We start from the raw sequence: 14970 nt of genomic DNA, 5'->3' as shown, positions 1-14970 counted from the left end.
TTGATAATGTTCAGCTAACGAGCAACATGTTGCGTTACCGTGTTGTGCGCGATCTGCTTGCGCAACTTGTCGATCTCCTCGCGCAGCTCGCGGATGAGCTTGACGTTGGGATCCTCGTTGATGGTGGGCTTGTTGATGATGTTCTTCGCGCGATTCGCGTACCTCAAAGTGGACAGCGTCTCGCCGTAATTGCAGTCGGCGGGCGATATCTACAAAATTAATTTATATTAATCAATTAATTTAAAGTACCTGGTTGACCGAGCTTTGGTCGGTTTTTTGTTTTTGGTAGAACGTGTTTTAATATTAGTCAAGTTTTGCAAACATCTTACTTATGTTGATATATCTTGGGAACCGAGCTTTTCTCGAACCTAGGACCTTGATAAATCAATTCCTTGAGCCGAAAAGCCCCTAATCTGTAACTTTCATGAAAATCGTTGGAGCCGTTTCCGAGATCCTGATTATATATATACAAGAATTGCTCGTTCAAATATATTAATTTAAATTAAAATAAATTCTTTAGCGATTAAGTCGGTATATACATTTTTCTTCTTTAAGTTTTTTATTGTTCACAGTATGTATGCACTTAAGAATTTGCTTTAATGTTATTATTATTTCAAATTTCCGGGTTCGAATCCCGGCCGGGGAAAGAACTTTTTCTGATTGGCCTGGGTCTTGAATGTTTATCTATATAAGTATTTATTATAAAATATAGTATCGTTGAGTTGGTATCTCGTAACACAAGTCTCGAACTTACTTCGAGGCTAACTCAATCTGGGTATAAAAAAAATTTGATTATTATTTTTAACTAGTATGACAGGCGTTTTCGAATATTAAATTTTTTAAACTGTTTTTATTAGTGAAGACGTGTGCTTACAACGTGGCTCTTAAATATATAATTTCAAAGCTAATAATTGTAAAACTTGCTGTTGGTCATTCAAATATATGAAATGAAAAAAAATAAATTGTAATTATTAGCCCATGAAGTTGTAACATTAAAATCGGACAACAAGATAAGTAAGGCTCCCCTGCGAGGTTTAAGATATCGGACGGGAGTCACTTCGTAGGATACGTTCTTGCTGTTGTTGAGGTCTGTAAGTATTAAGACACACCGCAGCAATCATGATGGTCTTAGAGTTCCCGCCGAGCGAGTCCTTCAGCAGCCAAGTGAGCACCGAGTCTCGGTACGGGATGAACACATTTTTCTTGTTGTTTTTGTTGCGATCTGTGAACATAATTACAATGTGTTAAATTGGAATCACTTTAGGTGTCTTCTATGCAAAAATAAAACAAAAAAAAGAAAAATGAAAGGTCCGGAATGTAAGGATGAAATGAAATTGAATATTTAAAAGTAACGATAGCGCCATCTATCTTCACTTATCTAGAAATGAGTGCGGTGTGGCGACATCAATAAAGTCACACGCCATCAGCTAATCACAGCGAAGAGTCTAAATCGCGGTTCGAAGACCGGCCAAGACATGGAATAGTTATTCACATCATTAAAGCCCTCAAAGATAAAAAGTTATCCCCGTTTTTTTTTTCACATTTTCCATTATTCTTTTTCTTCGCTCCTAAAAGTTGCAGCGTGATGTTATATAGCAAAAATAATGTTTTCAATTCGAACCAGTAGTTCGCGTTCAAACAAACAAACAAACTCTTCAGCTTTATATAGTACTACTACTTTATATACTATAATAATAATAATATATCTTTATTAGATTTTTTTTTTACAATAGCTAATATATGAGTATAAAATACTTATGTTTGGAGAGCCCGCTCTTCAAAAGTAGTTGTTTACACTGATTTGTTACAAATTCACTAATCAGTTTAACAATAACAACATCGTACAATATTATAACATACAGTTTACACAGACAAATAACGATACGATAAAAATTAAAAACACAAAGTTTTTTGTTTGTTTGACTATACTATACTACACTATGTATATTTACTGTCAGCGGCGGCGGCGTGTGCGCTGTCGGCGAGCGCCGAGATGACGGAGCCGAGCGTGACGAGCGACTTGTTGATGTGCGCGCCCTCCACCAGCCGCTGGCCCGTCGCGCCGGTCGCGTCCGCTCGCTCGCTGGAAACATCGTTCAAATTCTAAATTCTAATTCTAAATATTCAAAATTCTAATTCTAAATTCAAATTCAAAATATTCAAAATTCTAATTCTAAAATCAAATTCATTATTATAGGATACTTTCATTTAGCTTTTAATAATTGTCAAAACGGTTTCACAACATTGGTTGAAGTCAAATAAATTACTTAAAACTAAGTTTACTGCCGCTTCCAAGGCGTCAGTGCAGAAGAAGCGGTAACAAACTGCACTGCAGCATTTTCTTCAACAACGTCAACTTCACAAATATCCAAACTTAGAATAGAATGTGGACGAGAGAATACATTGTTCAGATTAATATATTTATATGAGATTTTAATAATTAATATATATATCTTATTTAGATTTATATGTGCCGTTTGGTACTCGACGCCAATAATAAAAATAAAGAATAGGACCACTCCATCTCGTTCCCATGGATGTCGTAACACGCGATTAAGCGATAGGCTTGTAAGCGTGGGATTCTTCTTTAAGGCGATGGACTAGCAACTTGTCATTGTTTGAATCTCAATTCTATCATTAAGCAAACAGTCTATTCGAGACTGTAGGCTCTGTCTACCCCGCAAGGGATATAGACGTGATTATATGTGTGTCTTTATGTACTTATTCATTTACGTGTTTCAGCAGTCAAACGGCTTATCAAGTCGGATCATGTCCAGAGAGTCTCGCTTCCATGGGACTTTAGAAAAAATGCCAGGATTTAGTTCCAAAACTTTTTAACAACTGTCTGCGAAGGTGGTTGATCACAATAGTAGGTACTTATACTAAAACCGTAGAAACCATTTTCTCACCTTCCCGCTAAGTCCACCAGGTGGACCTTGGACACTGTCTCGCTGGGCATGTTGTTGTGACGCAGATAGCTGGCCTGCACGAACGTTATGGTGAAGATGGCGTGCGAGCGAGACGACACGTCGTTCATCTGCGTGGACGCAGTGGTGCGGTGGAGGTTGCCACGGTGCATGCATTCCTATGTATGAGTTTAATTATTGGTATTAGAATAATTTAAAAATATATAAGTGACGTTAAAAATTACCATTTACTTATCGTGTCTTCTACTTCTGTGTGTCAATGGTTAAAAACTCTAATTTTACTGCCGCTTCTTCTGCACTGACGCTTTGGAAGCGGCAGTAAACTCAGTTTTAAGTAATTTATTTGACATCAACTAATGTTGTGATACAAAAAGATATGTCAATTATTAAGTGAGATTGAAATGTCCCATAATCTATACTAAAATTATAAAGCTGAAGAGTTTGTTTGTTTGAACGTGCTAATCTCAGGAACTACTGGTTCGAATTGAAAAATTATTTTTGTGTTGAATAGGCCATTTGTCGAGGAAGGCTTTAGGCTATAAAACATCACACTGCAACTATTAGGAGCGAAGAAATAATTGAAAATGTGAGAAGAACGTGGAAAATTATTCACCATTGAGGGCCTCAATGATGCCCAAAATAACTATTCCACGCGGACGGAGTCGGATGAATGAAAGTTGCAAATTTGAATTGCTGCTGCTTAATAGTATTGAGTCCATGAGGTATTTCTACTACATCTTGCTGTGAACGCCGTAGAGGTCTCCCATTTATCGGTATTGCCTCTTACTGACGCAAGTGATAGACTCAAGACCTACCACACAGTGCACAGTGCAGTTTGTTACCGCTTCTCCTGCACTGAGACGCCTTGGAAGCGGCAGTAAACTTAGTTTTTAAGTAATTTATTTGACGTCAACCAATGTTGTTAAACCATACGACAATTATTAATCGATATAATAGTATCCTATAATAATGAATAAAAATTTTGAATTTTGAATTTTGCTATACTAACCTGAATGTCGTCATAATCCGAGACGAGATGTTTGGACAAGTCCTGCACGTATGGCCCCAACTTGGGATGTTCCCGGACCCGGAGCGAGTGGCCCGCGTCCTCCGACAGCAGGTCCTTGACCCGCTCGTTGTAGATCTCCAGGTAGCTGACCTCCGTGCGGTAGGAAGCGCCCGACTCCTTGCCGGCCGCCACGCGAGAGAACAGTTGCCGGCAGATGCGAGGGATTAGGCCTTGGCATTCCTGAAGTTAACGTTTTCTTCTTAATTTGGTTTTACGGTCATGGTTACATGTCGTTTAGGGCCTTATTTGAATGAAACTTTGTTCAGTCCTAGCAATTTTGTAAAAAAAAAAGTGATATAGTCATCACTTTTTTAGAAAGTCAATTTCATCGATTCTCGAACTTTCTTCGAGGCTAACTCAATCTGTGTAATTTGTCCCGTATATATTTATATCGATGACTTGAAAGAAATCGAACTTTAAAACTATTTCGGAGTATACCCCCCAGACATTGACTTGCCAAGCGCAGAATGACTCATTATTATTATGCGTTAATCAGACTAATTTGTGATTGCAATGTCATATCGGATACATTATATTGTTATTATGTGATAGATAACTACCTGTAGTTGATAAGCTGATAAAGTATTATGGTAGCGGTCAAGCTGTTTACAAATCGTACAATCAGCTGAATGTGCTCGCAAGTGTGTGTAATTAAAAAAACCAAGTCTGACGAATTTATGCCTTTTCGGGGTTATCCTATTCTTTGTTATATATATTTTTTTCTTTTTTCTAATTTGTTTTAACTTTCATAGGATCTGATCAAAACAAAAACTGCCACCTACAGATTTTGTTGTCTGCCTTATCATGAGTTCATCGTATGAAAGTAGTCTTACGTCTAATTTCAGTCATCCATTAAGCATCGAATACGCGAAGGTTAATACCGCCAGAGTATTCAGATTTTTTGCCCCAGAGTAGTACAATTCAACATGATTTTGGCTTTTAAGTTATTCTCAGGTATGAGAGATGGTATAATTTAAAAATTGATAGAATAAAGCCAATCTTTATTAAAACTAGTTTTACAAGTTGAAAAAGGTCACTTTGTGAATGCTGTACCTAGTAGTTCAAAGGTGGAGATCCGGAAGCGCGCGCTTAGAACAACAGCGGCGCCGGGGAGACCGAAGCGGCGCAACGTCACATGGTATTTTTTTTAATGGATGATACATACATACATACATATGGTCACGTCTATATCCCTTGCGGGGTAGACAGAGCCAACAGCCTTGAGAAGACTGAATGGCCACGTTCAGCTACTTGGCTTAATGATAGAATTGAGATTCAAATAGTGACAGGTTGCTAGCCCATCGCCTAAAAAAAGAATGCCAACTTTGTAAGCCTATCCCTTAGTCGCCTTTTACAACATCCGTGTGAAAGAGATGGAGTGGTCCTATTCTTTTTTTTGTATTGGTGCCGGGAACCACACGGCTAATGGGTGATGCCCTCAGTATTACAACACTTACCGGCGAGCCCATCATGGTGAAGGTCTTCCCGCTGCCGGTCTGTCCGTACGCGAACACGCACGCGTTGTAGCCCTCGAACGCGCTGTCGATCACGTCCAGACCGAGGTCGGAGAACACCTGCAACAGGTGAACATCACCCCCCGTCAAACTACATGCCTTCGTACATATACTGATCCAAAGTAATGGTAGGAATGCCTGCGATCCCATGATGCCCTCAAAATGGCAAGAAGGGCGCACGGAGGGGTTTTAGGTCTGTTTACAATACCTACATACATGTATATTATCACGTCTATATCCCTTGCGGGGTATACAGAGCTAATAATCTTGAAAATACTGATAGGCCACGTTCAGCTGTTTGGCTAACTGATAGAATTGAGATACATATAAAGTGACAGGTTGCCAGCCCGCCTTAAAACAGTATCCCATGTTTATAAGCCTATCCCTTAGTTGCCTTTTACGACATCCATGGGAAAGAGATAGAGTGGTCCTATTCTTGTTTCTATTGGTGCCGGGAACCACACGGCAATAACTTTTATAAACAGTAATCTAATCTAACTAATCTTTGGATCATGGTGATCGCAATAGGTAGAGTTCGTATTCCCTTCAACGAATTTTAGAACTGAACTAGCTTGCGCACCGGGGCTTCCCTCTCGTGGAAATTTTAGGATAAAGAGAGAGTAATATAAGTTATATTAAGGATTAAGAAACCTTTATTATAAAACATATGGTGCTATTACAAGTTATCATATATTATATAACCATTATTATAATATAACAGGTTATATATTATGTTATAAATATTATATACCTGTAATAACACCCATATGTTTTATTCCAGTTTATTTTCTTCCCGTGTTCTAATTATTGTAAAGAAATATTCAGATTTTGAGAGTACCTAATAGTAACAAAAATACTGACATCCATTCTTAAAAATGTTCGCATTTATAATTTTCGTAGGATAATAAGTAAGAAGGATAGGAAGAATAGGAATGAATAAAGGTGACAGATAAAAAAATGCAGACAGATGAGAAAATGCTGCAGTGCAGTTTGTTACCGCTTCTTCTGCACTGACGCCTTGGAAGCGGCAGTAAACTTAGTTTTTAAGTAATTTATTTGACGTCAACCAATGTTGTTAAATCATACGTTTTGACAATTATTAAGCGATATATAGTATCCTATAGTAATGAATAAAAATTTTGAATTTTGAATTTTTTTTGAATTTGATAGACTCTTTTATCAATGGGTTTGTTTGGCCAGTTGGCATTGGTATCGGCTATTATTTAAACATAGGTTTCGCACGCGGCGCCGCTCTCGTAAAAATTCCTTATGTGTTATTAGAGACTAGCTGTGCTCGCGACTTCGTCAGCGTGGAATAGTTATTTTGGGCATCATTGAAGCCCTCAAGGATGAATAATTTTCCCCGGTTTTTTTCTCATATTCCATTATTTCTTTGCTCCTTATAGTTGTAGCGTGATGTTATAGCCTACTAAAGCCTTCCTCGATAAATGGTCTATACAACGCAAAAATAATTCTTCAATTAGAATAAGTAGTTCCTTAGCTTTATAATATTAGTATAGATTTCCAACAAAATGTGAAAAAATGTTCGTAGCGCTTACTTAATACTACTTAAGTAGTTTTTTTTTTCGCCGAGCAGTATTACCTCTATCATTTTCATAAAGCATGAACTCGAACACAATACATCTAGTAACATTGCCAATGCTAAAGAAATGGAAAAAATGTTATTCAAAGTTACAATCGAGGCAGCGACCGCACAATCATGAAAAGACATTGTGTACTTCACAGCGGTAGCCGCCCGCGTGGCCCGACCTTGTGTTACGAAATATATACACGTGCTTGCCTTGTTCCGGTTTCTAGAGCCGCAGAGAAACCAGTCTGAACACTGCTTTATAACCTCCCGCCAAAATGAGGAGTGTTATAATCTTGACAAACAATACCTACCATGGGTAGGTACTTATTATACATACAAACATAATCATCACGTCTACATCCCTTGCGGCGTAGACAGAGCCAACAGTCTTGAAAAGACTGATAGGCCATGTTCAGCTACTTGGCTCAATGATAGAATTGAGATTCAAGTAGTGACAGGTTGCTAGCCTATCGCCTAAAAGAAGAATCCCAAGTTTATAAGCCTATCCCTTAGTCGCCTTTTACCACATCCATGGGAAGAGACGGAGTGATCCTATTCTTTTTTTATTTGTGCCGGTAACCATACGGCATTATTATACACTTTTTGAAGAAAAACATAAGTTACCTACCTAACTAAATAAATAAAACAACTAAAGTCAATAAAACAATGTAAACCCAAAAATAAAACTTCAAAATCGTAAAATAAACAAAGACAGTTTAAGTAACCACGAAATATGGGAAATGTTTTTAAATGATCTGTTTTGTAAATTCAGTGTGTAATTTGAAACCTCATCTAATACTAATCTAGGCAACCTCATGCAAATTTAGAACTATTAGCAAGCCAACTATGCAATAATTAAAATATATTTTCATATAGAAAATTCTGCATAGATGAACCAGGGTACGAGTCGTCGTAATGACGTCATCTTAACTTATCGTGTCGAATAATACAGGGCGTAATTTTGTCGACTCCAACAAGTCTTCGGTAGTATAGTGGTCAGTATCCCCGCCTGTCACGCGGGAGACCGGGGTTCGATTCCCCGCCGGAGAGATCTTATTTTTACTTTTTAATTTGTTTTTATTTTGATTTTTATAATCATTTGACTAAAATTACATTGTTTATAACCTACATATATCAAAAATTTTATGATAATTCGTAATTTCGGTCAAAAAAATGTTTTATTTAGTTGAAACCGAAATCCATGTTTTTTTATTGAAATTCCCTTTTATTTTTGTTCTAATGGGAATTTTGAGTATTTCTCATCCTATTTATTAGTCCATATTAATAAATTTATTCGAAAATAAAGAATTCTATTATCGATTAAAAAAGTATGGAATATGTGTTATGAGGAAAAAGATGCAGTACCTAATCTTGGATTTTTTTTACCGCAAATAACCGATATAATTGGATGATATAACGTTTTCTTATCTATGTATATCAACTTGAAATCGCGATATAAATGTGTAAGGACGTCATATGGACTGAGAGAGCGGGGTTTAACGGCACATAGACTCATGATTTGCATACTTCAATGTTGATTCAACTTCAACTCCTTCAACTTTCAAGAACTGCATCATTATTTGTCGTATTAAATGCATGATTTATACGCACACCCATCTAAATGAGTACTTATGTTGCTAAGAACAACTAAAGCACTCCCATTCCATGTGAATACCTACTAACATGGTCATTCGCAATTATTTGCTAGTAACTAGTTAATACCTACTACTAGTATATTGATACTAGTAGTATCCCTAGTAGTAGTGACCTTGTTATTCCGCATGTGAACAGAGTTTTTAATTTGTTTGTGTATAGGGCATGATAAGAAAAGAACTTTTTCTGATTGGCCCAGGTCTTGGATGTTTATCTATATAAGTATTAATTATAAAATATAGCATCGTTGAGTTAGTATCTCGTAACACAAGTCTCGAACTTACTTCGAGGTACTTTGTGTAATTTATATTTATATTTAACTAGAGGCCGCCCGCGACTTCGTCCGCATGGAAACCCTATCAATCCCGCGGGAACTCTGGGATAAAAAGTAGCCTATGTGTTATTCTGGGTCTTCAGCTACCTACATACCAAATTTCATGGTAATCGGTTCAGTAGTTTTTGCGTGAAAGAGTAACAAACATCCATACAAACTTTCGCCTTTATAATAGTAGTAGGATAGATATTCAAATAGACAGTGTTAATTCTTTTATATTTGTACACCATTTTATCAAAAGCGGAAGGTTACCTACTAGGGTTGTCCAGTCATGTTACCTGTTCCTGCGAGGCGTAGTGGGGATCCCCGCTGTCGTACGACCAGTACGAGTGGTCGAACGTGAAGTCTTTGTATTTCTCCCGCGTCCCGTCATTTTGCTCTTTGCTATTCTGAAACAAGGAGAACACGATTAAATGAACAAAATTCTCGAATCCCATTCTTCCCATTTTAGAGGGGTAATTTCGGGATGTACTAGTTTAATTTCAGTTTACGAATATTAAAAGTTCATCTGTCGTATCGCAGTTCACTCAGTAAAAAATAAGTAACAAACAATGCTTTTATATTCTAAAAACTAAGATTATTTTTTATAATCAGTTCTTTTAAATATCTTAAGTGCATTTATCCTAACTCTTCCTTGAGGAAAGTAGAAATACACTTAGTTGGGATTCGCCAAATTCCTTCATAAATGGAAAATAAGCCTTTAAGTGCACACTGTTGCCGCTAAAATTTAGATTATGTACCTTTTTGTTAAAAAAAAATCCAAGTAATACATATATGAGTACAGTATTCATAAGCGTCACTTCGTTATGTAACGCTATAATGCGGTGTAATGCGGCCGCCAACCAGCGGTCGGCGAAGCGATGTTTGGTTGGTTTGCATTTATTAAACAGTTACTAGGTATTATCATCTTTAGGAATGGACGTCACAAATTACAGCAAATAAAAGACTAATCTATTCATACATATTATCATCGTCATCTTTTATTGGAAAGTCGAATATCATCAAATCAAATCAAATCAAATCAAATCTATTTATTGTGGAGCACAGGTAAAAAGATAATATAATTGTATAGAGTACCACTGAGTCCTGTCTTTACAGACGTACAATAATTAATTACATACATTTATATAATCATCTTCGCAATAAAAACAATGAGGCAATAATTTAAATATAATTGATGTCAATTAACATTATTTTTTGACTTAAGTTCATTTAATTTTCCGGAATTTTTGTTAATATAATTTCTTGAGGTGTGTGGACACGGCTTTACAAAATGTCGTGAGTCGCAGCGGAAACTATGACGTCGCCTGCGTTAATTATAGGCATGCGTGTGTTTGGTTTACGACATTATTATAACAGTTACATATGCAGAGATCTAACTAGGCTCATTGAAAAGACTGTTCCTAAAACTCTCTAGGTTTGATGACAAAGCAGTAATAAGGTAGTCATAGATATAAGCCTCGTTTCGTCTACATTCCTTGTAAATATTAATAGATATATCAATCATTAAACCCTGCAGCTGAATGTGGCCTTTCAGTCTTTTCAAGGCTTTATCTGCCCCTGTTAGAGATGAAGACATGATTATATTATATTCTAGCGAACCGCCCTGGCTTCGCATACAAGTAGCATTCTAACATATGTATAAACCTTCCTACTGAATCACTATTATCTATTTTAAAAAATCTGCACCAAAATCTGTTGAGTAGTTTTAAAGATCTAAGCATACAGGCAAAGGTATGGACTGAAACCAACTTTGCTTTATACTCGTACTATGTAGTGATGTGTATGTCATTAATAGGTACACCCATAATATATATGTGTATTAATTGATACGCCCACACCCTCCCTCTCTCCTCAGTTTTAAATTCAATTATCAAACACCACACCATATATAATATAACATTATGTTATCTTCGTAGGGATTGAATCAACAAATCCTTCCAATGGAGCGATTGAACATTGAATCATTGTTCAGTCTGCTGTCATTCACAACAGAATGATAAAAATATTTACAATATTTAATTTTTGACCATCAGTATGTCAGTCAACCGGTTATAAGATAATTCTCCCATCATTCTAAGCAGATTGATGAGCTGAACTGACGCCAAACCCTAATCCTTGTTAAAGGCTCATGTGAAATTAATTAGACAGTCATAACTCCAACATTTTGGATAACTTATATTGAACTAGTGCTTTCATGTTATGTTTGTAGGGATTGTTTCAACACAACAAATTTGTTAACTTACTTTGACAGTGAGCAGCCGCGTCTTCTTCCCATCCATCTGCACAATCAATTTGGCGCTCATGTCTTTCTCCCTGAAACAAATCATAACAAGATAAATGAATAAACTATTGACAAGCTGTGAAGAGGAACAAAGAGTGGGCCTCATAGAAAATTATACCACCTTTGTTTCATAGATATAGCAAAATTATTTATTGTTAGTATTTATAATCAATTTGTTTTGCAAAAGTGCCGTGTGGTTCTCGGCACCATTACAAAAAAGAATAGGACCACTCCATCTCTTTCACATGGATGTCGTAAAAGGCGACTAAGGGATAGGCTTATAAACTTGGGATTCCTCTTTTAGGCGATAGGCTAGCAACCTGTCACTATTTGAATCTCGATTCTATCATTAAGCCAAATAGCTGAACGTGGCCATTCAGTCTTTTCAAGACTGGTGGCTCTGTCTACCCCGCTAGGGACTATAGACGTGATCATACGTATGTATGTATGTACGTTTAAATAAATAAACTATTGACAAAACTCAAAAAGATGGAATACATACATACATATAATCATGTATATATCCCTTGCAGGGTAGACAGCGCTAGCACTGACAATTCTAAATAACACTGAAAATTCTGATAGGCCATGTTCAGCTGTTTGGCTTAATGATAGAATTGAGATTCAAATAGTGACAGGTTACTAGCCCATCGCCTAAGAGAAGAATCCCATGTTTACAAGACTATCCGTTAGTCGCCTTTTATGACATACATGCAAGTGAGGTAGAGTGGTCCTATTCTTTTTTTCATTCATTTCAGCATGGATGAAATATGGGGAAAAGTTATTTATTTTTCCATGTAAACAAAACAGTGGGCAAAAGTATAAATATAGTAAGTAAATTTAAGTAGACATTGTGTTTCTTGAGATTCAGAAATTTATAGAGGTTTACAAGTCAAATGGTAAAATTGAATATAATCTAGAATCATCACATAGAGATACCCCTTGCACTTTATTTATTTATGTTGTGATCTCTATGACTCATTTCTACAGATTATTTTATTTGGGAACAATATCTTCGGCATTCAGAAGGTGTTATAGTTAGTATACTACTACATGCATGACTCATACAAATCCATATAGGGTGAAATTGTAGTTCACCAAAACAAGCAAAAATCCTTTGAAGATACCAATAAATAATAAGAAAGAAGTGTTATAACATCACATAGCATTGGCCAAGAGAACCATGATGTTAGTAAACAAACAAACACACATTCCTGAGATGTGCAAATATAGTGCTGGCAAACAATTGGAATATTTGTGTAGGTCACAAAATCTTTACAATTTTTAAACAACTTTCATCTAAATCAGCCGTCCGAGGTACAGTTTGTGCTCTAATTGCAACTGAACCGTGAAAGTCATTGCCATTCATCGTGTCATCGCAGTTTTTTTATACTTTCAAAAGGTTTCTATAGGATTGCTTTAAGAATCAAATAGCGATATTTTACAGCATAATAGATCTTCAGTAACGACATACTGCACTTATGAATGAAGTAACATAATAACCACAAACTGTTATGGTAATAGGGGCGTGAATTCGTTTTAAACATAACAATTGCATTATTGGACAATAACATTGTATCAAATACAGTTTCCAGGGATCTATAAAATAACTTACCGCTGATTGAATGGGCGAACCCTTACGGCAACTTTTACAGAAGCCATTGTCGGACATTATATTGTCAATTTAACTGAATATAAATAAAATTACATTTATCCACACAAAAACGACATCACAAACTCACAAAGCCAAAATGACACTTCAATCAAATCAACTAAAAAAAATACAAAAATCTATTGACACTTGACAGCTATTTGACTTGACAGTTTATTTGACAGATCTCATAATGTTGCCATATAATGTTAATAGGGATGCAAAAGCGAAAAAAATTCAGCAGTACTTTATCCCTTACGACGTAGACAGAGCCAACATTGTCGAAAAGTTTGATAGGGCACGTTTACCTTCATGGGTATATGATAAAAGAAATTAAGATTTTCTCAGATGTAAGACCCAGCTAGATTTTTGACCAATATATGAACCTTTATTTATTTTTTACGAAATCGTAAGATATTAAACAAATATTGCTCGTTTAATAGTAGAGGATTTAGTATTCTGATTCAAATAGTTTAAAATAAAAGCAAAACCCCCAAATTTTTTGTTCAGTGCATCTTGGAATTATTTCTGCCGAGATATATCTTTTCTAGCTAAAGTTTCCAACTTATTATACACTGTTAAGATTGATTTGATTGTCTTGTCATTGTCAGTTTGTCAGTGCCTATTAGTGTCATTAAGTACAGAAAAGCTGGCGAATCTGGCCGAAATCAGAATTTTTAAAAATTAAGGTTAGCTGACAATTTATAAAATTGTTTCTATAATTCATGTTATTATAGTTATTTTAATAGTAAAAATTTATTCGATTGCTAGACGTAACAAATATCTAAAATGTTGTATTAGATCTGAGGAACTAGGTATATTTTCAATGTCAGGATTTTGTCATTACATAATAACTTTTGGTTTTCAGTAATTTATCAGTCAAGATGTCGTCAGGGGCGCCCAGCCGGCCTATGAAGTTTCCCTATACGATCTCAGCAAAGATCGCGCAGTTCCCGCTGAAGTACTACGTTCAGAACCAGTGGCTGTGGCGCTACTGGATGATTGGGATTGCCATCTCTGTCCCTGTCTTCTATAAGATTCACAAACTGGGTAAGTTTATGTTCCTTGTTTAAAGAAATTCGCGAAGAAGTTGTAGAGAGTGATGTTGGTTGTTTTAAAAATTAATAAAGGTTGACTCGCCTATAACAATGGCAGTTTGCAAAATATTCAATACAAGCTTCATCTGCATACACTATTCTTTTACTGGAGGTTCATTTTCACATGTCCTCAGTTTTTGTGTATGCAAAGTTTCAAAAATATTTTTAAAGTTAAGGTTAGAATTCTTCATTTATATTTTTCATCAGTATGATGGTAAAAGATGTTGGATTTTTTGATAGTTGTAATTTTGACATCTTAAGTTCATCACAATCATCAGTTGCAACCAAAGATCACCACCATTGACATATAAATCAATGAAAATATTGTAATTCAGTGTAGAAATATGTAAAATTAAAATTTTTTACAATTCTTCAAAATAGTTATCCTATTAATTCCTTCATGATATATTCCACAGCAAACTCTCCCGAGAATGTCAGCAAGTGGGCTGAGATCAGGAGGAAGGAAGCAGCCGAGCATCACTAAGTGTATAAGTTATAGTTCTTGTTTCAAGATTGTGTATCATTTTCATGTTGTAAGCGAAACAATAAAATTATGTGATTAGTGTATTATGTTTTTTAATGTTTTCTGTAACAATTTTATTACTAGTTTCCAGTAGAGTTGAATTTAATGTTACTGTGGATATGGTAGAATATGATTAAGGGGGAAAAATAACTGCATCAAAAGTCCCCAAGAGGGGTTGTCACGATTGCATGGCTGAAGTCTGAACCCATTTTGAAACTGGTTAAAAAGGCATTTTTACCAAAAAACTTACTAATGACACGAAATTATACAGTGCCACAAGGATTTATCATGGATTTACATTTACGTGTATGGAAGTGGACGGCCGAT

The 14970-nt window shown here is 35.9% G+C and overlaps 2 protein-coding genes and 1 non-coding gene across 3 annotated transcripts in view; 2 read left to right on the top strand and 1 right to left on the bottom strand.

Annotated features, from left to right (window-relative positions):
* The window catches only part of LOC106137879 (kinesin-like protein Klp98A), a 32577-nt gene extending 19454 nt beyond the window's left edge, over positions 1-13123 (bottom strand). The window contains exons 1-9 of the mRNA XM_060949165.1: positions 12988-13123; positions 11335-11404; positions 9367-9477; positions 5454-5570; positions 3937-4176; positions 2910-3085; positions 1953-2083; positions 1110-1222; positions 39-209 (exon numbers count right to left, since the gene is read on the bottom strand). Coding sequence (XP_060805148.1) covers positions 39-209; positions 1110-1222; positions 1953-2083; positions 2910-3085; positions 3937-4176; positions 5454-5570; positions 9367-9477; positions 11335-11404; positions 12988-13034 — 1176 coding nt within the window. The 5' untranslated portion in view covers positions 13035-13123. The remainder of the gene's footprint in view (positions 1-38; positions 210-1109; positions 1223-1952; positions 2084-2909; positions 3086-3936; positions 4177-5453; positions 5571-9366; positions 9478-11334; positions 11405-12987) is intronic.
* Trnad-guc (transfer RNA aspartic acid (anticodon GUC)) lies at positions 8080-8151 on the top strand. The gene has a single exon. It is a non-coding gene; the product is annotated as a tRNA-Asp (tRNA).
* Positions 13124-13601: 478 nt separating the features above from the next.
* Positions 13602-14687, top strand: LOC106137857 (uncharacterized). The gene is made up of 3 exons (XM_013338783.2): positions 13602-13712; positions 13892-14073; positions 14537-14687. Exons 2-3 carry the CDS (start codon positions 13908-13910, stop codon positions 14602-14604), a joined length of 234 nt encoding a protein of 77 aa, XP_013194237.1. The 5' UTR covers positions 13602-13712; positions 13892-13907; the 3' UTR covers positions 14605-14687.
* The last annotated feature ends 283 nt before the right edge of the window (positions 14688-14970 follow it).

This window comes from Amyelois transitella, chromosome 18 (genome assembly GCF_032362555.1).
Source record: "Amyelois transitella isolate CPQ chromosome 18, ilAmyTran1.1, whole genome shotgun sequence".
NCBI classification, from domain to species: Eukaryota; Metazoa; Arthropoda; class Insecta; order Lepidoptera; family Pyralidae; genus Amyelois; species Amyelois transitella.
This window is presented reverse-complemented; position numbering and strand designations above follow the sequence as displayed.